General features: G+C 38.8%; 1 protein-coding gene across 2 annotated transcripts in view; it reads left to right on the top strand.

Moving 5' to 3' along the window:
• DPP10 (dipeptidyl peptidase like 10) overlaps positions 1–24287 on the top strand; it is a 438506-nt gene that overhangs the window by 353613 nt on the left and 60606 nt on the right. For both annotated transcript variants that reach the window (XM_066553089.1, XM_066553088.1), the window contains exons 6-7: positions 23410–23462; positions 23562–23643. In XM_066553089.1, the coding sequence (XP_066409186.1) occupies positions 23410–23462; positions 23562–23643 (135 nt within the window). The remainder of the gene's footprint in view (positions 1–23409; positions 23463–23561; positions 23644–24287) is intronic.

Here is a 24287-nt window from a genome sequence, read left to right as displayed (position 1 = left end):
GCCATAACCTAAACTTGTAACAGGGTAAATGGAATACAGAAAATGTTGGTTGAAAACGTAATATGAAAATTTCTAGTGCTAATCCTTCAGAGTTTAATAGTCTCCATTGCCTTTTGTCATAGATTAAATAAAGACTGGTAGCACATCTGAATAGTGGCATTTTATACTCATTTTTAGGAGGGAGTGGTTTTAGTATCCCAACCCTAACTTACAATGAGATGAGAATATGTTATGAATATAGCTTAATTTCTACCTGCTTCAGTCATCTTCAGATTTATTTAACATAGGGAAGCAGTGCCAGAATCCCACACTGTGTGTCATAGTAATCACAAACCCCAGTGCAAGAGATATATATCAAATAAGCATTTGAAAAGGGGAGGACAGAATTACACAAGCATAGCAATGCTTTTTAAAAACCTTCTCAATATTGGCAAACAATTTTTTAATACAAAATGAATGATTTTTAAATTTTTGTTTTCTTTACACTTTCTGGGAAATTTTAAAAGTGAATGTATGAAAGCACATAATATAATTTTGTAGTATTAGTAAAAAGAGAAAAAAAATTAAAGTATTTTAATTTAACATATGCTGCTTCTTCTTCCCATCCCTGCTTCAGGGAAGAGTCAGGCCATGCCTGACAATAGATTTGTAGTAAAAGTGTTTAATTGCCTTCTTACAGGCATTCCTTATTACTTTTGAGATATTTCATTTCATAACAAAGGCAAAGAATCATCTTAGGCACTTTGATCATGGTAATGCTTTAAAACACAGAATGACATTTCTGATTTTTGCAAATTCCTTTCATCTTCTGCAGAATGGGGTATATCCTGTATGACTGTGAGTACCTATGGCAATTCCACATCTTCCTCTTTGATTTCCTAGGACAGTAGGAATAGAAAAGTCCTAGTAGGAATTTTCAGAGATGGTTTGATAGAATGGTTGGTTTAGTGAGTGTAGTGTCATCAGAGATAAAGCTTCAATTCCAATTTCTCTGTATTTGCTAATCACTTTGAGAAGATGGAACACTAAATAAATGTGTTCAGTTTTCCTACTTTTTTTCTCTTTTATAACTTTTTTATATCGTTATTGCTAGATAATTTTGTGCCCAAAATACAGTGGAAGTTTATATAAAGAAATCAAATCACTGCAGTAAAATCAGTCTGCCCAGATTGTAGCAGATTGCACCCAGTGAAGGACTGCAGGACGTGTGGTGAGTGAGTGCACACACGTGTGTAGGGAGCACTCCTCTCTCCACATTACCCTTTCCTTGAGAAGAGGTTGATAAACACAGCTCCTTTTGTCCTCTGTGGAGAAACATGGATGAGTTTCTCACTCCAGCCCAGGCAAATTTGGGATCTCATTTGTGAGGCTCAGAGCCATGGGCTGGCAGGCTTTTAGCAGGGATTGAGGTAACCCAAGGAGCCAGAGCTGGTGCTTTGAGGAGTCTCTTGCTGCTGTTCTCCTCCTCTGCTACTGCAAAGTTTCCCAGGTTTGTTCTCAGAATTGGCTGAACTGCTTTTCTTCAATAATCAGGGAAAGCAAATTCCGTGCCTTATGCTGGAAGGCCCCTGTACAGCAAAAAAGGTCAATGAAAATACCAATGGTTCAAGGTCTGCCACTCCTAAGCACGCAAAGTAGTGTTTCAAAAGTTACCAGCAAGCTGTAGCTGCAGGCAAATATTCTATAAAGCAACTTGTACACCTCTGTAAAATATTTACATGTGTTTGAAATGAGGTTGTCCCTCATAATGAAAAATAAGTAACCAACATACTTACTTGACTCTACTTTGCATTAGAAGTTTGAAGGCTTTTTAAATTTCAAATCAGATGTAGATTTTTTCTTGTCTTAGTGTAAATTAAAAAAAAAAGAAATATGGGCAAATTCATATACTTTATTCTGCTATTAGATTATTTTCTAGACTTTCCTTTCAGCTCTTTCTACAGAATTCACACTAGGAGTGGATTTAATTCTGGAAAGTTATCAACTTTATTGCATAACTGTGGGATATGCTTCTCTAAATGTCAGGTATTATCAGAGCAGAGCACATTTAGAAGAACTCAGACTGTATAACCCCAAGGTTAGATGTATTTAAATTTGACTTCATTACATTTTATACAAGACAGAATATCTCTATCCAAAAAGGTCTGTGAGTTTTTTTCCCTCCCTTTACTTGCCATACTTGGAAAAAACCTTCAAAAGCAGAGCTGTGAGGGTCAGAGCTGCACAAAGCACTGACACATTAATGTTGCATGTTTGATTAACGGTGAGATACACCACTGTGTTACTCTCCATGCCAAAAAACACCTCTTCAAGAACAAACTGATTTCTTCTCTGCTGAGGACTGGCACAGGATTTAGTCAGTCTCAATGGGCAGGGAGAGAGTGTTTGCTGGAGGAGGAGAGGAGAGAACCTCTCCTGGCTTCATGGCTGGAGAGAGAACCTCCCTTGGCTCCAGGTGGGGGAGAGAACCTCCTTTGGCCCCAGGGCTGAGGAGAGAGCCCCCCTTGGCCCCAGGGATGGGGAAAAACCTCCTTTGGCCCCAGGGCTGGGGAGAGAAGCCCCCTTGGCCCCAGGGTTGGGGACAGAACCTCCTTTGGCCCCAGGGTGAAGGAGACATCCCCTCTTGGCCCTAGGGTTAGGGAGAGAACCTCCCATGGCCCCAGGGGTGGGGAAAGAATCCCCTTTAGCCCCAGGGCTGGGGAGAGATCCCCCCTTGGCCCCAGGGCTGGGGAGAGATCCCCCCTTGGCCCCAGGGTTGGGGACAGAACCTCCTTTGGCCCCAGGGTGGGGGAAAGAGCCCCCCTTGGCCCCAGAGCTGGGGAAAAACCTCCCTTGGCCCCAGGGTTGGGGACAGAACCTCTTTTGGCCCCAGGGCTGGGGAGAGAGCCCCCTTGGCCCCAGGGATGGGGAGAGAACATCCTTTGGCCCCAGGGCTGGGGAGAGAGCCCCCCTTGGCCCCAGGGATGGGGAGAGAGCCCCCTTGGCCCCAGGGCTGGGGAGAGAGCCCCCCTTGGCCCCAGGGATGGGGAGAGAGCCCCCTTTGGCCCCAGGGATGGGGAGAGAGCCCCCCTTGGCCCCCGGTCTGGGGAGAGAGCCCCCCTTGGCCCCAGAGCTGGGGACAGAACCTCTTTTGGCCCCAGGGCTGGGGAGAGAGCCCCCTTGGCCCCAGGGATGGGGAGAGAACATCCTTTGGCCCCAGGGATGGGGAGAGAGCCCCCTTGGCCCCAGGGCTGGGGAGAGAGCCCCCCTTGGCCCCAGGGATGGGGAGAGAGCCCCCCTTGGCCCCAGGGCTGGGGAGAGAGCCCCCCTTGGCCCCAGAGCTGGGGACAGAACCTCTTTTGGCCCCAGGGCTGGGGAGAGAGCCCCCCTTGGCCCCAGGGCTGGGGAGAGAGCCCCCTTTGGCCCCAGGGCTGGGGAGAGAGCCCCCCTTGGCCCCAGGGCTGGGGAGAGAGCCCCCTTTGGCCCCAGGGTGGTGCCTCTGGAGCAGCATTGGGCAGGGCAGCCGAGGCTGCTGGGGCATGGCAGGGGCAGGGACAGTGAGGGGTGGTCTGAGGATGCCCAGCAGAGCCAAGGGTTCAGCTGCTGGGGATATCAGATAGATTTTATGTATATAAAATATATATGTATATCAGATATATTTTATTTGCAGAGCAATTTAGCATCTGTTTCAAAACGAATTTTTTTTTTCGATGTGTAAGGAATTTTAATGCTAAAAGGACACCTCTACTAGTCAATAATTGAGTTTCTTTTGACTGATTTGTTTTCCCTCAGGGCTGCAGTACTGGGTTGCAGTGCCTATGATCCACTTCACAAACCCAGGTTCTGTTTACATCTGGCTCTTAAAATTATTCTGAGAAAGGCATGCTGCTTTCACATAGGATTCCAGTTTAAATTAATAAAAAAACTGACCTCATGGTGCAGTTAACTTCAGTAATGTCCATGTGAATCTTGATGCACAGGTGCTTAGCTGAGCCACAGAACATGCAGCACAGTTGCTTTAACCTGCAGAAGGCATCTGTAGCTGCAGAGCAATAGCTGATTCTTATTCCACCTTTTTATTTTTTTTTCTTTGTATATATTTTTTTAAATTTTTTATTTTCTTAAGCAGTAGCTAGAAATCAGACTGCTGCCTGTTTTCATTCATCATCTCCTTTGTTTGTTCTTGCCTGGGCCTGCCTGAAAGTCTGGAGAAAATACATGAATCAAAAAAAAAAGCCAGAAACAGATGTCTTATGCTGAACTTTGTACAGGAAGAGAATAATGAGAGCAAGTAGAGGAAAATCAAACACCACAGCCAGAGGTGTGAAAGCTGAGTAGGAATTAGGTAGCCCTAATTAGGTAGCTGAGTAGCCCTGCAGATGAGCTGGGGGGGTCAGGAGAGCACCTCCCTTCCCCTGCTGGCACTGTGGCCATCCCTCCCACAGCACTCACTGAAAGCATGAGAAAGGGAAAACAACAACAAGGGAGGTGCTGTTGATTTGTGTTTGTGTCAGTGGTTATGGCATGGCCATATGGGATGCAGGACCAGGCACTTGGGATGTCCCCCTGGGGTGAGTGAGTGAAGGTCAAGAGTTCTTAGAAAGTGCTTCAACAAAAAGGAAACAAAAACAAGGGAAAAATCAATCTGTCTGTTGGTGAGAGGAGGAATCGCTTGGAGCAGTGAAGGTTAAAATGTTGTCTCTTCTGCCCCAGCATTCAAAAGCAAGGTTAGCTGTGACCTGGTTGACCTAACAAATGCTTAGTTTATGAGAGTTTAAGAAAATATTAGAATTGCCCTCCTGGCCCTGATAAAAATTGCTGCAGGGAAGTAGCTGAGGTAAAGTAATTGTCATGATTTTTAATCTCTGAAGACATATGGAAGATTGACATGATCCATAAAACTGGAAAGGACAGAGTGGTTTTCCCCCAAAAGAATGAAAATAGGATTTCTGTAGGAGTTTGGTGGAGAAATGGAGTAAGATTGATTTTATTTGAGAGGAGTTAAACTGCTTGAAAATACCTAGAATTTAACAAAGAGTGGGTAACTGCCAAGATCCATCTGTAACGTTCAAATCATAACAGATCAGTTTAATTTCTCTGTTTTGTACAGAAAAGCTGGTGAGTAGATAAGGAGTGAGTGGCCATGGTGGTGTCACCAGGGGGAGATGAGGAAATGTGGTCTGAATGGGACAATCATAATTAAAGCAGATTGCAGTTCTATGCCTGGAGTGAATGCTGGCAAATAAATGGTTCACTGTCAAAAAAGATGGATTTATATCTCATAGGGCTCTGGCCAGAGACCAGTAATATTCAGCATTTTGATAATTCAGATAACAGAAAAGGGAATACATCTGTTTAAATTACCAGATGATATCAAAGTGGGTTACCAGCAGCCTCAGGAACAAAATTAGAATTGAAATATATATGAAAAAATTGGGAGAAGTGATTTGTATATGCAGGTTTCAATTCAATGGATACAACTGCAAGATATTACACTTCCTAGGGAATAAATCTAGTAAACAGATATGTTATAGGCAGTGTATTTTAGTCAGTAGTAGTGTATAAAAATATATGGGGATATGGGTCAGGGAACAAACTAAACACAAAAGTAATGTCCTATGCTTTGGGAAAAAAAAAAAAAAAAAAAGAAGTTTCACACTTCGTGTGTTTTTTGTAGGACATAGTGAAGCCTTGAAAAGAATATTTAGGTCAAGAAAGAACTGAGTTCCCTTAGCATCAGCAGGGGGAGGCTGGGGATACAAGTCTTCAACTATGCAGCAGATTCCTGTGTACAGTGAGATGATTTTTTTTTTAATATGATTTTATGGTAGGAGATTAAGATTAGATAGATTAATTAGTAGCCAAATAGATTTTGGCTGGAATGAAGAGAAACATTTGTAAACCATAAAATAGTTGAAAGCCAAAATAATTTTTTTAGAAAGTGTGTAGAATTTCCATATTTGGATGCTTTCGTAACCTGATTAAGCCAATTTCTTCTCTGTTCTTTAGTGGCAGCTCATTCTGTCCTGAGGTGAGGCTGGTTCTCAGTCAGATTTTTCTCCCATTTTTCCATCAGACACTGATATTTTGAATACTAAATCCCACACTGCTTAGTATTGCAGTCCCCTGCTCAGTCTGTTTCAGTGCAGGGGATAATCCAATAACAGAGAAAGTCTATTTATGCACATCTTTGAGACTTAACAAATTCTCTTTTCCTATTGATTGCAAAACCTGTTTAGGTTGCATTAAGTATGACCAGAATGTTGATAAGCTCTTCTGCATTATCAGGCAAGGTGAAAAAATTCCTCTTTCTTTATTACACTGAACTCTCTTGCATTAGCATGTTAAAGAATTGCAAATTAAGCCAAATCTGATACTGTGGAAGAAAACCACATGATTGGTAAAATCAGGCAAGTAGAGGAGTAAAAATATTGCCCAAAGAAGTAATTTAGAAGATCATGAAGTAGGCACTGTTTGCCTTCAGATCTAAATGGAAAACTTAATTTAAAGTTAGTATTCTGTAATGCAAGCTTTTAGTGTCTTTCCTACTGAAAAATAGCATACATAATTTGTTATATTGACATAATATAGAGTTATAACTTGGTTTTAGCTGGCTCTAATTTTAGTATTTGAAAATTTTTAAAATAAAGTTGCACATGAGAAGTCCACTCAAGAATGTCAAGTTTTAGGTGTTGGGATTTTTTTTTCAAAAAAGGGTGTTTTTACAGTTTACTACTCAGAATTAATTGCATGCTCATATAATTAGAAATGGAATAATTTGTCAGTGTTAGAAAGTTCAGGTTAGCTTTTGTAACTTGCTGCTAGGACATTGTGCACAGAGCGGTCTACTCCCAAACCACTTTATTTCCTCCACTGTGTTTATGGAATATAATGCACCTCTTTGCTGTGTGATAAATACCCTGGAGAAGGTTGTTAGAGAATTAAATGTGCTATTATCAGCATGGAACAGAGCAGATAACCTTGCTGAACAAAGCATTGCAGTGTCTTTATCTCATCTCTGCGCTGCAGAGCTGCAGTCACCAACCCGGGATTGCTCCAGGAGTTCTGTGCTCACATCAGCTGCAGGGAAGGCCAGGGAATTTCAGTGTTTTATGCTGCAGCTAATGATGCATTCAGCCAGGAGCCTTAAGCAGCTGGAACAGAGTCTAGATGGATTTAAGGGAAATAAAGAGGATATTTATTGAAGAGCCTTCAAAGGCTGCACCCTGCAGTACCGGAGCCTCAGTCGTGGCTCTGCTAGATGGCTCCAAGCTGGGAGCAAAAGTAGGCTTGGTCACAATTTTACCTCACATTTTTATAAGTTCTGGTCCATTAGCATGTTGGAGCTAATTGTCCAACCACAGCCCCAGCCCATGAAGTCCCATCCTTCTTGTTTTTCTCTCTTCAGTCCATGTTGTTTATGCTCTTGGGCCTGAGATCCAGATCATTTGTCCTTGGGTCCCTGACTAGAGAAAGAATAATTTTATCTCCCTGCTCTCTGAAGAGAGCTCACCATCCCCTTTTGCGAAACCCAGACCCACACACCAAACAGAATCTGAAAAAAATAAAAAGCTAAAACCTGAAGCATCAAGATCAGCTGCAGGGGAAGGCCAGGGAATTTCAGTGTTGTATGCTGCAACTAATGATGGGCCAGTGGAGATTCATTCAGCCAGGAGCTGAGCTGGAAATGCAAGTGGAGCATTAAAAGGGCTTGCTTGGGAATAATGGAAAATGCAAGTTCTCCTGCACAGAAGTAGTGGTAGGATCCCAGGTTTGAGTCCAGTTGGATCAGCTCCACCAGAACTGATGTAAAGAGAGCAGTCTTGTGTGGGAAGCTCCATCAGTTAATAATGGGAATGGATGATGAGGAAGTTAAAATTTCTTTGAGTGAAGCAGATCATTAGCTGCCTGATTAACTTTGCTTCTGAAGTACTGATAGAGAAGTGTCTGCTAAGAGAAAGAGCTCAGTAGCATTTAGTTACATGTGCCTTAGATGTCAGGTACCACTGACCTAATTGGGACAAAAAAAGGTAGGAAAAAAGGTATGAGAAAAAAGAAGTGATATCTAATAAGTTCTTAATAGACCCTTATAAATTCCTAACCCACTAAATTAATATGCAATTAATCATATAACTTGCACCCACCTCTAAACCAGTTGCAGGCTACAGAGGTCTGGATGTGTCCTGTATTACCTTGGTAGTGCTGTGCTTGTGAGGTGCATTGCTCTTACTGATGATCTGAAAAAGAGAAAAGAATGATCAGCTTTTTAAGAAGTACTGACTGTAGGGTCACATATAATGTCATTCCCAAAGCATTTGCCAGTAATCCATTCATGTCTGTGTTCATTTAATATTAGCTGGAATGGGAATGGTGCATAGTTAAGGTCACTCCACAGACCCTTATCCAACATTTATTTGTTTAATGGAAACCTGCAGTCTATATGTGTGAAAGAAATGCCTGAAATGGCTCTTTGTGTTTGTGAGGATACCTGTGCTCTGTATCAGTGAGCACCATGAAATTTTTTGTTACTGAATTGAATCAGGGAAGATCCAGATTTTAAGCAGGTGTTGAACCAGTTACACCACTCAGTTTTGAGCATGTAACCAAATGTAGACAGCACTTGTACCCTCTGAAAGGTGGATGTGCTGTGAATCCTGTCCCTCCTCAACATCTACAAAGCTTTGCTGCTGGCATAATCTAAGACAGGGTTCTTATCCTTGAAAGAATCCTGGATCAATACATGATTCTGTATATTTTTTTTTTAATCTCAGCTTCCTTATTGAATTTATAGTTCTTACAAGTACAATTTAATTAAAGGGTGTTGAGTAGGAGTCATTCAAACTACAGCACCATTATTAGTAAAGGAAATCCTGTAATGAATTTACTAAATTGGTGATAATTTTCTGTAAGGGAAGAGGAGCTTTCAGGGAACTTCATGGTCAGTATACAGATCAAAGGGCTGTTCTCCCTCTTGAAAATGTGACCTATTGTGCACCTCTTATGACAAATAAACCCTATTTTAAAAAAAAACCCAAAAAACAAAAATATTTTAAAAGGGGATGTAGATGTTCAAAGTGGACATAGTGCAGTAGTGAACAGAGATGAGAAATCATTACAGCAACTGAGAATCTGGCCAGTGGATTATAATCAAATAGACACTGCTGAGTTAAAAATCTAAGCAACTCAATTTGATTCGAGTCAATATCATTTTTAAAAGAACACAAATGTGAATTTGACTAGGTAGTTCCTGATATTAAAGGAGCTTAAACAATTTTATAACTCCCACTTGCTTAAATTAAAAAATAATTGATCTGTTTTTACTCATTATGTACATAATCATTTTAGGTTTAATCATTTAATTCTGCACACTGAATTACAAAGAAGATGAATTAAATATCAGATAAGTGTTATATTATGGAATTTGCTCCGCTTGAGCAAATGAGAAGAATATAAGCACTTTATATCATATATTTGATGTAAAATCTCTTGAATTTCATTGTTTTTATTAGAATAGCTTTAGTGCATGTGGAAAGGGGAGTGGTAACAATTTCTGTGGTTTTATGTGTCACATTTATTTGAGTATTTGAGTGCCTAAAGATTCAGCACCAGAGATGTTTTTTTAGAATCATGCTGGAGCTGTGCATCTCATTGACTTATCAATATCTTATTGACTTCATCTGACACCTAAATGCATCCATCTTCAGAAAGTTTAGAATTCTATTCCCCACATATGTTTTTGCAGAGGAAGCACTAAAATTATGTCAAATATGGCCACAAGACAACCTTGGTGTTGTTATTGTTCCTGCAAGAAAGCTACAACCTAGCATAATGTATTGAGTTTATAGCCTGCACTCATGGGCTGTTCACTGCTTAGTTCATCTCCATGAGCAAAGAACTCTGTAGGATTTCATAGTGCAAATAATTGAAAATATGCAGTTTGATCTTTGCTTATATATATATATATATATATATGTGTGTGTGTGTGTATATATGGCATATTGTGAGCATATATGTCAAATTAATAGCAGTGCATATTTAAAGTGACTACTTAGTTGTTCCTGGATACAAATCACACATTAACGAACTAAACAAAGTTTACAGAGATATAAAAAGGTTTTAAAGGTTTTCATCATAGATGTATTTTTCTAGCCACATCTTTTCAATAGATCCATATCAAAGGTGGGAGTGGTCAACATGATGGGCAGTAATAGTTGTTATCAATACCTAGATTTTCCTTATACATGATTCCTTGTGTCAAGAGTATTTTCCTTGCACAAATTTCATAGACTGAGCTCTTTAAAAAAAAATTCGTTTTCTTCAATGGAACAGACTTTATCAAAAGAAAAATGTCCCTCTGAAGATCCCATTCACTATCATGTTCAATTTAGTAATTACAATTATAAATCCATTGGAAATTAAGCCTGCTGACCAGAAAAAACATTGCAAATCAAATGCTCTGTGTAATAAGTCATAAAAAGATCTGGTTTGTTTATCTAACAATTTTTTTTTATTTCTGTGAAATCACTAGCTTTCTCACAGATTTTTTTTTGGATCACTATAGAAGCTGAGAAAATGTGCAAATACTCTGTCAGGAGGTTTTGAAAATTGGCTTGTAGCCCACACAGTGGTGTTAAAAGAACAAATCCAGCCAAGTCCTTAACTTGATATAGTGAAGTTGGAATGGGTTTGCCATTCTTAAATAAGAACTAAAATATGATGCAATTCAACAAGTGGTTGATATGTTCTGTGACAAGCTATTATGTACAATCAGGGCACAAAATAGTTCTCTGGGAAATATTCAACATCAAGAACAAAAGTAGTAGTTGATTATTTTTAGAATAGAACAAATCTTTTGTGAGAGCATTCTACAAATTAGAAGGATGAACACAGATTCTAAAAAAAATTAAATGGAAAGAGCCCCCCCCAACCACCTCCACTCTGAGTCTCTTCCCCCTACAAAGCAGAAATAAGGCAGTGAAGTATCAAGCTAGCTCCTTTATCACTGGAATCTGGAATTGCTGCTTCTTATTAAACAAGTACCTGTACAGGCTGCCCCTGTGCCTTTCTATTAACATAAAATTACTTAGCCTGAAGGGAAATGGTCAGCCTGACCCAGGTCATTGCTTCAAAAATGCTAAGGCAGAGTTTTCATTCACTTGAAACACCACTGTACAGCATAATTGAATCCACCATGCAAGTGGATGTCAATGGGGATGGTTGGCTCTGTTTGACTCTTAAGACGTAATTCATTAATCCAGTGGTGGAAAACTTTATTCCAGGGCAAATGTCCAAGACAAAAACAGGCTGAGTGTTTTTCAAATATTTTAACCATCCTGTCTCACAGTCCTTTTCTCATGCACTGCATGACAGGGGTATCTCCCTCCTGCATCATGCACAAGGAAACCATCCCATCTTTCTCACATTGACCCCATTCCTGGCTCCTTGATCCCAAAAAAAAGAGGTCTGTCTGCCTCTGGCTAGGCCAACAGGACAGTTGGGAAAGCAGATAAATCTGCTGGTGTTGGCATTTCTCAACAGCGCTGAAAGGAGTGTTGGATAAGTGGATTTCTGTAAATGAGAGTTAACAGTTACTTTGGTACAGATAGAATGAAAGAAAGGTCTTTTAAAATACAGACATAGAGTTGAAATACCTTGAAGTAGGTGGAAAAGACTAGACCTTTATGTAACTGTCCCAGAGAAATGTTTTAAGCTGTCTTTGTTGCACATCACTCTTTAAACCAAGCTTCCATCTCAGGCTATGAGGAGCACAGATAGTGTGACAGACCTAACAGATCAAATGGTTGAGTCCAATTTTTAGAGAAATATTAAGATATGCCCCGTTATTATCCAATTTTTGTGTTCTTTTTAAGTAAGGACAAGTCTTTTTGGGTATTTGAGCATGAAAGGTTTAGCATGGGCTCCTAGGCAATAAATTAATGTTCCAGTGAAGGCAGTCAACCACCTGCACAAATTTAGCCTTTATAGTTCTATTTATTATCTGCAAATATAGCACCAGATTAGATGTTTCCTGGAGAGATGGGTTTGGTGTGAGGTATTCATCACTTTGTTACAGCTTCTTTGAGATCACCACGAAGTACTCCCTTGTACTAAATGAATAGCTCTCTTATCATGACCTTTTAATCACTTCATCATGAAGAGGTCTTTTACTTGCTACAGGAGTCTACTTCATGATACCACCATCAAAGGGACTGTAATATCATAAAATGGCCACAACAGAGACCAGTACAGAAATATGGCACAATAAGAGAAAATTAGTGAAGATAGACCTAGTTGGCTGCAAGCAGCATCATGGCTTGCTAATGGGAAGTGCTGGAGAGGATAACTGGCTGTGAGCTCCATTGTTGGGAACTGCACCTGGAGGTGATATTTTGCTCAGTTTTGTATCAGGGTAGTGGAACAGAAGGGGAACAGTGTAAGCTTGCTAGCAGGGCCAGCAGCGCCAAAGAAATCATGGAGATGTGGGAGATGAATAGGGCATGACTGAAAAGGAAGTTTAAAGACCAAATTTAGCTGTAGTGATACTTGTTGAACTTACTCCTATGGAAAAGATTTTCTTTTCATGCTGTATTTAAAACATGAAGATACTGGAGTTCACATTGCAGTGCAGAACTAATGTAAGAAGGGCAGAAATCTAAATTGTGGTGTTCAGATTATTTGAAGAGTTTAAACAGGGTTTCTAGGGAATGTCTTGGAGGGATGGAGTCCTGGCCATGTTGGTTGCCTGGAATCATAAAGGTTTGATTGCAGTACAAGAGCACTTTAAGCACATGGATTTCCAAAGCTGTAGTGAAAGCTGTTCATAGCTCAACCTACAGGCAGATAAATACTGAAAGAGAAACAAACAGTCATTTTATCATGAAAACTCTATAAAAGGCTAAATAAGGAATTTATTTTTATTTAAAAATCCTGTCAGTAGTACACAAAGATTCCCTGGACCCTCCAACACCCAGAGCTACCATTAAAGGTGTCTTGATGTCACAGTGGGAGATAGGAGAGAGGATGACTTAACCCAAGAAACACCCAGTGCCTTCCTGCTGTTCCATGTGTCATATCCACACTAAGCAATTACTGATTGTAGTAATCAAGGCAGTGAAAGGCAGTTAGTTCATGTACAGGCACTGAACTGTCAGATTGCTTAGAAAACAGCTTTTCATTCATGCCTTTGATCCTCCAGAAGAGAAAGGCTCTAGGTGCCAGTGTGTTCTGCCTGGATGCATTCCTTAGTTCCCCAAGCCTGTGTATTGCAGTCACCATGCCCATCCACTGCCCGTCTGCTTGCTGCCTTCCCTCCCTGCTGCCTGTTCTCCTTTCATCTGAGCTTCTTCATTTCCAGCCTTTAAGGGTCTCAGCTCTGTTTTGTTCTGGATTTGTTCTTTCTTTTTATTACGTCTCTTTTTTCCAATCCTAATATTTTTAGCCCTGTCTTTTTGTCTTCCTTCTTTCATCTTGCATGCTTGCTGGTTTAGCCATCTGCTTCCCTCAGCCCAGTTTTCTTTTCCATTTCCCCTTTCCATTTCTTCAGACCCACAGGCCATTTATCTCGTTGCTTCTCCTTTCTCCAGCTCCACAGGGTCCTTTCATCTCCTCATGCAATTTGTAAGCAAACAGCAGATGAGCATCCGATATCTGCTTCCTAAGTGCTGCCCGAGTGACTCAGATTGTCTGGAGAAGAAAAAGAGATATTGAGACTATAGTCTTTACTTCAAAATTGACTCATCACATGCTTTGATTTCCTTTTGTGTCCTCATCATTTCAGGACACCTTCAGTTCTGTTTAGTTTTGTGCTCAGAACCTGGACAATTCATTTATATGAAATGTTAATTTAGAAAATATTTTCTCAATGTTTTTTTAACTTTTTGGTTTTTGCATCATATTTCACATGAATCAATTTATGCATATTTTTGTAAATATCATAACATGTAGAAGTGTGTCTCTTCAAAACAGGGTGGTGTTTTTTCTGCATTTGGAAATTTTCTCTTCAGCGATCTGTTTGAATAAATACAATTTGTGACTCACTGTGGAAAAACTGAAAATAAAACCAGGCCTTGACTTGTTACTTTCTTCCACAGTACCTCAAAGAGCAATTAAGCCATCTCAGAACACTCTGAGAACACTTGATGAAGCTTGCCTTTAAGAATCAGTGTTTTGAAACATTTTGTTTTCAGTTAATAATTTTCAGTATGTGTGGAGACACTCAATCCAAATTCCTTGTAGATGATGCCTTTTGTGTGGGATATAAGTAATCCATAGGACCTTGTAAAGAGATCAGACTGTCTAAAGTGTCAGGCATATTAAAGTACTTAACTGCATATTTTTCTAACACAGGTTTTGATTCTCAGCTGCATTGACCAGAGGCAAGCACCCTCACCAGTCTCATATTTCCATGGAGATTAAGTTCTGGTTGTGCTGTCAGAATTTATATCTTTTGTTTCCCCTTACACTTGTCCAGATCAAAATGCACATGCACACTCTAAAGCTGTCAGCAAATCAGTTCAGTAAAAGGGAAGATCCTATAAATCCCCAAATATTTATAAAGTCCGAATTTTGATCACTGAATATGGGTGTGAGCATAAGCTTGAAAAGGATGTGCACATACCTGTGTATCAATACAAAAAAAAAAGCACGTATTATGCTTGAGGCTTGAGATTTACCAGTTTCACTGTCATGTAACAATGATTTCAGTGCAGTCATTCCTGGTTTTTTAGTGCTGCAGGTGAATAAGCCAGAAAAAAAAAACAAAAAAAAAATTTGTCATAAGTCATCTCATACAAGACTCAAGGAACATATTTTATGTGATAGTGTAACTAATAGAATTTCAAATGACAGTGATATGTGAGGCTTTGAAAGGTGGCAATGCAGAGCATTCTTTCTTGAATAATTCACTCCTCTGAAGTTATTATATATTCAAAACTGATTGAGTTGCATATCCAAATGATGGTCTATCAGCTGTTGATGTAGGACAAGAAAAAGAAATTTCAGCATTTATTCTGAACTGTGGTTTGTATCACATTACTCTTGGTTATATGAACTGAGTTTAATTGATTGTGATTTAATTTACATTCTGCAGTGGATGTCTTTTTCTTGCTGATGATTAATCTTGCTGAAAAATTCTGTGTGAACAGTTGAGGCTCTAACAGATTTTCTAGAGGTGCATTTTTGTTTAGGCTTCCTTGACAGCCTTTTTTCTTACAGATAAATTACGTGTCTCAGAATGTCTTGCCTTTATATTTATTTTGGTTTGGCAGCATATAGTGGTTATGGCTGGCAATATTTCATACCCCAAAGTATTAATGTTAACCATAAATTACCACCAATGATATGCAGTGGTTCTTATCAATCATGAGAAATAATCAATGCTGATTGAAACAAATAAATATGATGCTTTTCAAAGTTATAACCTTGTCATATAACTTCAGTGCTCAAATGCATCAAGTGCTATCTTAAATTAACTCTGCAATTATATGCAGAGTTTTTAGAAACCAGATACTTCACTAAAAGAGCTAAAATTGTGCAAGACTATATAAATATTTAGTCATCAATAGTGGCAAAATTTACCTCTATTTTTTTTTTTTGCTTGCAGAATTGGGTGGAAATAATAGGATTTACAGATGAGTGGCAGTTCATCATCTCAGTATTGCAGACTCTTCAGTTGATTGTGCTAAGAGTTTGCTCTGAAACCAGTTGAAGGACATGTTGTGTGATACTATTTAAAATGAGAAATCCCCATTGCTCTTTCTATCCCAGATATAATCAATATGAAATCAGTCATTAACTGTCGCTGTTGAGGTGGTTATGATATAAAGTAGAGATTATAAGCAGTTTTAGTTGGTAACATTTTATTATTGAACATGGCTGATTTTTATACACTTTTTAATTGTTTATTTTTTATTAATTAATTAATTGTTTTTTTTATTTTTACTATTGTTATAATAAAATAACATAATGCTATTGGTGAGAAGTTATAGTGACTTAATTAACTTTCTAAAAATGCTTCATTTAGCTGTAAAGTTTTTTTTGGTTTTTTTTTGGTTACAGCTTTGGAGAGAGCTCTTTATCAGCTTTTTTTTACTTTTCAGCTTTTTCTCACTCTTTTAGCTAACAGGCTCGCTGTTAGCTCTTTCTACAATTAACTCATCTGGCTTAACTTACTGAATCTAACTCCAGGAAAATACCAGTTAAATACTCGAGCCCCAAGAGCAAAAGGTCCCACTTCACTGGTGCATGGTGTGAAGATTTCTGGTGTGTGTCCCAAAGTGAGCTGAGCTTTGGTGTCAATGCATAGTCTGAGCTCTCACTGTGTTTGTTGCCATGGCATGAAATCAGCAGAATTCCAGTCTTTAATCAATATTTTAATGAATATGCAGAGGCCATCACTGATTGGTATGGAGTGTGGTTTTTCAAACTCTTCACTAATAGCACAGGTATTATCCAGTGGTTTCATGTCCCTCTGTGGCTCAGAATTCAGTGATGTACAGCTCTCTCTTCACCTCTTACATACCCAAGGAACCAATTACTTGAAACCCAACCATGGCCATGCCATGTTCAATCCCATTTAGCAGCATGTGTTCCCTATGCTGGAGAACTCATGGAGTCAGACTGGAAAAGCAAAGGGGGAACATTTGACGTGAATGATAACAGAATTTTAGAGAAATTTGGATTTCACCATAATGTTATTGACACCATTAACATTATTAATTTATTTAGCACATAAATTGCAAAATGGATGGAAGTTTCATCCAGCAGCTGTGCTTTGCCTTTGGCAGAAGTCATGCTGCTCCTAATTTAATCTTATTAACTCCCTCACAGGTTTTACTAACGGGGTGCTGAACATCTTGCAATACAAAGATAAGAAAGGGATGTATCTTCTTTATTGTTTTGTGATCAGTACATTAGATACTGATTCCATTCTCTTTGCACTGCAGTCCCAGCAAGGTCACGTGTCTTAAAGCTCATAAAAAGGAGATGAGGAATAGGAGCTGGTTGTGTGAATGTTAATCTGGTTTTTTGGAGAGCAAGAAGCTGCTGCTTGGAATCCTGATGGCATCAAGCAGAGAGTGCCCCCTCCCACTGTAACTCATTTGCTTTCAGCAGTCTTTCCACAATGGAGGAAGTCTGGCCACAAATAATCTTGTGTTCTCCAGATGTGTACCTGAATAAGGAGCTTGTACATGACATTAAAGACCTGCTGAAAACCTTTTCTCATTTTCATTGCTGGAAATCTGAATTACACCAGTGTTCTCTGAGCAAAATCGATAGTAAAATATCACTAACTATAGGAAAAATAATTTAAATAATTCTTTGCATAATTTATGGAAATAATAGACATAGAATTTACATAATTTAATATGATTTATATAGGCTGTGTTTTTTGTATGAGGGGTGAACTTGAGTATATGTTAACTTACTTAAAATATATAATACAGATATTTTTTTCTGGCCACAAGCAGACTGTATTTATATCAGTAATCCCTTCAAAAGATCTCCATAACCATCCTGTGCCTCATTATATCCCCTCGCATTCTCTGCACTCTGCATCTGGTCCTTGCTCAATATTTGTAGCTCATGGCATGTTCTGGATATTCCACTTTTCTTCCAAGATACTGTTATCCTAAAGGCAAAATAGGAAGCAATATATGTTTACATTTCTTTTTCTAAATTGTATTTTTGAGCCTTTAGTGGAGGTTTGTTAGAGATTTAGGTTTTTGAATGAGATTCTGTTTGTCATTGTGTGTGAGTCATTGTTTGTCATTGCATGAATGACAGAGGAATGATGAGTTACTTTTTGCTTGGCCTTCTAATCACTTAGCCACAGCAAAGGCTTTTTGGTTCAGTTTTCAGCATAAGTAGATTTTTCAGTAATTCTTCAAATGCTTAATTCAACTGTAGAAAAGAGGATAAAGGCAGAATCCCAGTCGTGTGCTGTTTTTTACACTGTGCACAACAGCCAGCAGCTCCTGTGGCTGGCACCCACTGAGGCAGTTTGGAAATGTGCCAGACCATTTTACTGATGCATTATGAAAGATCTTCAAAAGTGAGAAGGGCCATGCGTGAATGGAGAAGTGAGTGTCCTTGGCAAGCTGTATTCCTGTTTACCTCCCTGCTTCACTGTGTCCTGCCCCCTGATTTCTGGGTTCACATGCCTTTTGTGACATGCACTGTAATGCAGGTTATTCATTTTGAAGGATCACTTTTAGTTTGAGGTAGTGCTTTTTTTTTCAGCTGGGCTTAGGAATTTTTGTTTCTCCCTAACATTGTTGTTACAGATGTGGTGGCCTGAAGGGATAAACAAGACAAGATTTGTGGGAAGAGGTAATATCTTTTATTAGGCCAACTGATGTAGCTGGAAAAAATAGAAAAGGTTTCAGGCACAGAAAACCTTTTCCAGGTCAGGTTCTCTCATAGCTTTGAACTTCCTAATAATTAACTTGTGCCTGTGAAGCAATAAAAGCAGTTTTTGATCTTTCTTTTTTTATGAGTAATACTGTTTGAGAGGCATCCATATATTGCAGGAGTTTAGACTTTACCCAGCTAAGGTTGATTATTCTGTGTCCAAAACTGATTAAATTCTTCAACTCATAGAACAAGAATATAGTCGTTTTTCATTCACATTAGTAGTCTCATAAAATACTAGATTTTATTTTTCATGGGATCAGAAGTGTAAATTAACCCATAAAAGATCTGATATCTCACTCTCGAATCAGAAAGACCTGCATGGTTTTGAACCTTATCTGAGAAGCTGCCTTTCTTTTCAAATCAGGGTATGTGTTTGGAGATAAGTGGGATGGGAATGATGGCAAACACTGCAATTTCAGTAATTTAATGAGTCTCTGCTGCTTTTTTTTTCTTCACTAATGGGAAGGGTATGGCTTTTAAATAGTGTGTTCTATTTGCTATGTTCAATACAAATAGATGGATATCCATGCTGTGTGCAAGACATGGACACCATTTGGCTGTTAAGCTTTGGAATAACTGAAAGTATTACTGCAGGTGCTGAAATTTTCAATGTATTTCATATCCTCTCAGCTTTTATAATTCTTGCAGAGACTGAGTGCTTTAATGCCCTGTGGGATGCCTTATTGGAACCTGAAAGGGGAATTTACAGTGTAGCAGCACTGAGAGCTGCAGTGAGGAGTTCAGATTGCAGGTGTCTGTTTGGGTGAAAACAAAAATACAGGACAGACACTCCACTACCTTGCAAAAAGCTGTGCCAGCAAGAAGGCATCATTACTGCTCTAAATAACTAACACATGAACGAATGTAATTGGTTTATAATACAGGAAATGGATAAAGGATGCACCAAGGTGTTTGGCATGCCCAAGCATTTTGGGATTATAGCACTGCGAGGTTCTAATGTCATCAGCTCTCTTCCATTTCCCTGGAGCTGAGAGCTCTCATCACACCATAAAAATACTGCTACTGAGCTTTTCTTGGCAGCTTTTTAGCAAAAACACCATTCTGCTGAGAAATGTTTTCCAAATTACCCAGGGACAGTGAACTGGATCTTTTCTGGAACGTTTTGCGGAATTTGTGGAGTGTACTTGGCAGAGTGTGTAAGGCAGTTTTCTTGCATCTTGTTGGGCTCTGCACTGAGTTCCATGGAATTATTTCACTTTTAGAACCACAGAAAGAAAAATTTATTCCTTGAAAGGTAGAGAATAAAGGACAAATGAAACTTCAGAAGTCAATTGTTGAAAGAATCACACTTTCATCTAAATGTGTCATCTAAAAGTTCAGATCATGATTGATAAGTGCGTTTTTTATTGTTGGCTGTTAGCTGAGTAATAGATTGTTATTTCAATACATTTTGACTGGAGCAATTTGTCTTGAAATACTTTTGGCACCTTTTTCTTTTAGGTCCTTTGTAGCGGAGTTCTGTAATTTCATTTTTTTCATACACAAACGCATCTAACTTTTTCAGTGTTGAGCAGCACCAGATGAAAGCTTGTCATCACTTTAAAAGAATGAATTCAGAAGAAATATTTAATATGCAATGGTTGTTACTGACTGCATTCTGTAGCAAAAGAAAAATTAAATAAATTGCACTGAGGGGGAGGTATACTGTCTGTCTGATCGAAAAAGCCATTTTCACAGTTTTTAACATTGCAGGGAACATTTTCCAGCTTATCATAATAGAAGCATGCAAATGATTTACTTGCCAGAAAGGCCTGAACCCTAGCAAGCATACATGCCACATCTGAAGTTAAGGCTCCTTACAGTACCCAAACTTAACATTTATAATTATTTTAATAAATTATACCAGGCCATTTTCCTCTTTTTGTTTTCCTCAGCTGATATGACACTGCAGAAATTGCTATAATTCATTTAAAATTTTAAAAGGCTTTTCTCTCCTACATTGATTTTTTCTTAGAGATGTTTCGTATGTCCATAGTCATTAACTAATTCTCTCTGTATGTGGAAGATGAGTATTTTTCACTGCAACCAAACCCTTTTCCTCAGTTTCACATCTCTTATTTTGGCCAGTTGGAGAAATTCAATGTCCATGTTTAAATATTAGTCTTTAGTCGGTCTTTTGATAGGACCTCAGTTAGAAAATGTGGAGTACAAGAAATGTCTGAAAACATTTTGGAATATGAATGGTTGCACTTTGGGTTTGACTTGCACACAGTAGCCAGCCTTCACTGTAAATTCACTGGGAGAGGGATCAGTGCCTAAGCTTTTGTGCGGTTATTGTAATAAATTACCAGGTTGGTGGGGTTTTTTTTCTGCTTAGTGCACATCCTACAGTTCAGAAGTTGCAGGGCATAATTCCCCAAATTCCCCAAACCTCTTCCACAGAGGACACAACTGGTGGCTGTGTGGGAGGTTTGATCCTGGTGTTGAGAGGATTGCTGCTACTCCTCCCTGTGTTGCCAGATGTGTGATGGTGTTAGGGAAGGGCTGTGTCCCACCTTTGTGCAAGAGGAAACCAAGCAGGTTGAGCCTTTGTACAAAACTACAAGAGCTTCCTAAGGACATGCTATAAGAGCCAGACTAGGAAAAGAAATATTTTCTACATCCATTTTTGTTGATTTCACGTTGACATTGATTGTGTTTCAGTGTGTGGCTCTTGCAAGCAGGATGAATTAGGAAGCTTGGTATTTGTCATTTATGCATGATGTTCCTGTTAAGAACTAACACTAATATGAGTAAATCGAGAAAAAATGTCAGCATCCTGTCTGAAAGTGACCTCACTGTAGTGTTGGTCTCCACTAGAAGTGGAGCTCTTTCCACTTTTTTCAACAGATATTAATGTTGCTGCATAAATGTTTAGACAGAAATGTTACACAAGGCAGGAGCAGAGTTTCCACATGATACATGAAGTGTTGTTCTTGTTGTTACAGTATATTTTCTGTTTAAGCTGCCAAAATGACTTATTAGTTTAGCATTTCTTGTTGAAATATAGTCTGTCTAATAATTTACTTTTAAAATATTCCTATTCAAAATATTTATCAACCCTCCACACATTATCTTTGATACAATTTTCCCTTTTCCCACAAGGGCAAGAGATCCATTTCTCTTCTTTGTAACTGGCTGCTGGCAAGTGCCCCTCTGGGTAATCTCTGGCAGTGCACACCCTGTGCAGAAACCACCATGATTTAACCATTTGTCTCTGCTTCTCAGAAGAGGCTGGTACCTTGCATGACAAAACAGTTTCTCTTAAGCTGTAATATAAAATATAAAAATGTTTGAGGCAAACTTATAATTAATATTTGTATGATTCTTACTGAAGCAACAGTTCTGATGTTAAACACAATAGACTTGGAAAATGGAAATTATTTTTGTCTCAAAGGGAAATTTTATACAAGGGATATTCAGCTGTTGCACAAAGTAGGGTTACTAATCTTAGAAACCTTTGTGGGATTCTTGCTGCATCAGCCAGCAAAGATTTAGGGCATGCTAAATTCTTGGCACATGTTGGCATGGAACTAATGATGAGAAGGGGGTCAGTGGAAGGATGTTTCAGATGGCTCTGTTATTGAATGGCCTCCAGGGAGAATAGCAACCTCTGAAAATCTCTCATGTGCCATAGTGACAAATTCCAATGGCTCTGTCCATGTAGGATCCCCCTTTGCCTGCTCTCTTTGAAGGAGACACTGAAAGGTTCCCAGAGCAGAAAATTTACCCTGAGGAGCTCCCAACACACGTAGCCAAGTAAAGGTTTTGGCTTTACAACTGTAGCTGTCCCCATCTAACTGGGATTAGCCTGTCCAGAAAGAAATCCTCCATGTGGCAAGCAGAGATGCTGTAACTGTAGACATGGAGCTGCAGTAAGTCTAGAGGATGTTATCTAACATTTTTTTTCTGACAGAAGTTTCCATTAGAAAGATTTTTGCTTAGTTCACTAATAATTAGTGGCAAATATATTTCATATTCCAAGACCATGAAGCAATTTCAAATCATATTAAAACTAATACTATGGAATTATGATACTTTCATGATACAAGACATAGAGGTAAAAAATGAGCTAGGTGAAAACCAATCACTCAATCCTGGAAGAGAGCAAAATGTTTGCTATTCACAACATTTTCACAACATTTTCACAACATGCTATTCAAACATTAGTGTATAGACTAATGTTTGACTAGAGAGAATGTGCAATTGTTTGCTTTGATTTGAGCTCTGTGGTGTGGTGGTCCATCACATTACACGCTGTAAGTGCTCTTCTGTTCTGCTCAGAGAATCCTACAGGTTTTGATTCCAGAAGTCACTGATAACTTGCTGTTGAATGAGAAAGTTAGGTCTCATAGTTCTTTCTTTTACCCAAAATATCAAAAAAATTCAACAAACTTTTCCTGAAAAACAAAGAAAGTCGGCCAAAATCAGACCAAAACTTATTTAATGAAAGCCACAGCAAACAGAGCCCCACTAAGTACAGAGATTTTCTGTTCTGTGAGCCATACCTGGGAGGTCCTTCAGGCTGTTCATAGCAGGTGGTCAGAAAAATACCATATGAGTCTGTATTGGTCTGCATTTCAAGTAGAATAACTGTGATGCCTGTGCAATCATTTTGACACAGCTTGATGAAGGGAAAAAAAAAAGGTTTTTTTCTCTAATGGATATTCTCAGTGGGTTTTTTGGTTTGGGTTTTTTTTTTTTTTTGGAGGGGGGAGGTTGTTTATATTGTTGGGTTTTTTTAAATGAGAATGCAGATTTTTCTAACTGGGACATTTTCTGTGCAGTTGTACTGTTACAGTGGCTGGTTAAATTAACAGGTGAGTATGTGTGTCCTTCCTACAGCTTTCAAAACCTGGTTCAGGTCTATTGGTTATAATTAATTCAGTAGAACCTTCTTTCAGTAATAAAGGTGTCAGTGTTTACCAGGGTTGAAGAGTCTGACTGCCCTCATGGTAGTTTGTATTTAATCTTGTATTTTGTCTTGTAATTCTTTTTTTCTTTTTTTTTTAACAGGTTTTTCATTATTCTTATACAGCTTCATATGTGATTTATAACATACACACAAGGTAGGTCACATTGTTTTTTCCATACTGTGTCATTGTCAGTGCCTCTATGCATGAGGTGATGCCAGTGTGTTCAAGTAAAAATGTTTCCCTTTTTTCAAGGGAAGTTTGGGAGTTAAACCCTCCAGAAGTAGAGGATTCAGTTTTACAGTATGCAGCCTGGGGTATTCATGGACAGCAACTGGTAAGCACAGTCATTAAAAATGTATGGACTCCAGACAGACTGAGGTAAAACAAAACTGAAAGCTTTAAAATAAGTTGTGTCATGTATTTCTGCACTATGCTAGTATGTTCCTACTACAGCTTTTAGGAGAACTCTATTTGTTTGTTTATTTTTTATTAAAAATATGTTTTTAATAAAAGAGTCACACCTTCATCTAAATGTGCACTCAGGTGATTTTCAGGATAACCATCTTTATGGCTACTGCTGTGTAGGAAGGAACATTAAAGGTGAAAGGCAGTTTTCTTTTAAGTGCAATATCAATGAAAACTATGGGCAAAAGCAAAAGCTTAGCGTTCAAATGTGATGGGATGGACTCGTGAAAAGTGGTGTTTTTATTTCAGTATGAAAATTACTGCCAAGGTCAACTTTGCTGCATTGAATTCATAATAATTAAACAAGATGCTATGTTTCATGTACAATATTTTTTCCAGAAATTTTACCATTTTTAATGACCATTAATCATCCATGGTCATCATAACCAATGTCAATATAAGAAGAAAAAAAATTGTGGTTTCAGAACAGCAATGATTTTAAGCTGACCTGTATTGGTAGTTGAAGGCAAGAGACTGATTAAATCTTCAGTTCTGCATAAGAAATTCGGATAA

Source organism: Molothrus aeneus, chromosome 7 (assembly GCF_037042795.1).
Source record: "Molothrus aeneus isolate 106 chromosome 7, BPBGC_Maene_1.0, whole genome shotgun sequence".
Lineage (NCBI taxonomy): Eukaryota > Metazoa > Chordata > Aves > Passeriformes > Icteridae > Molothrus > Molothrus aeneus.
Note: the sequence above shows the minus strand (reverse complement) of the source record. Positions and strands in the feature narration are given on the sequence as shown.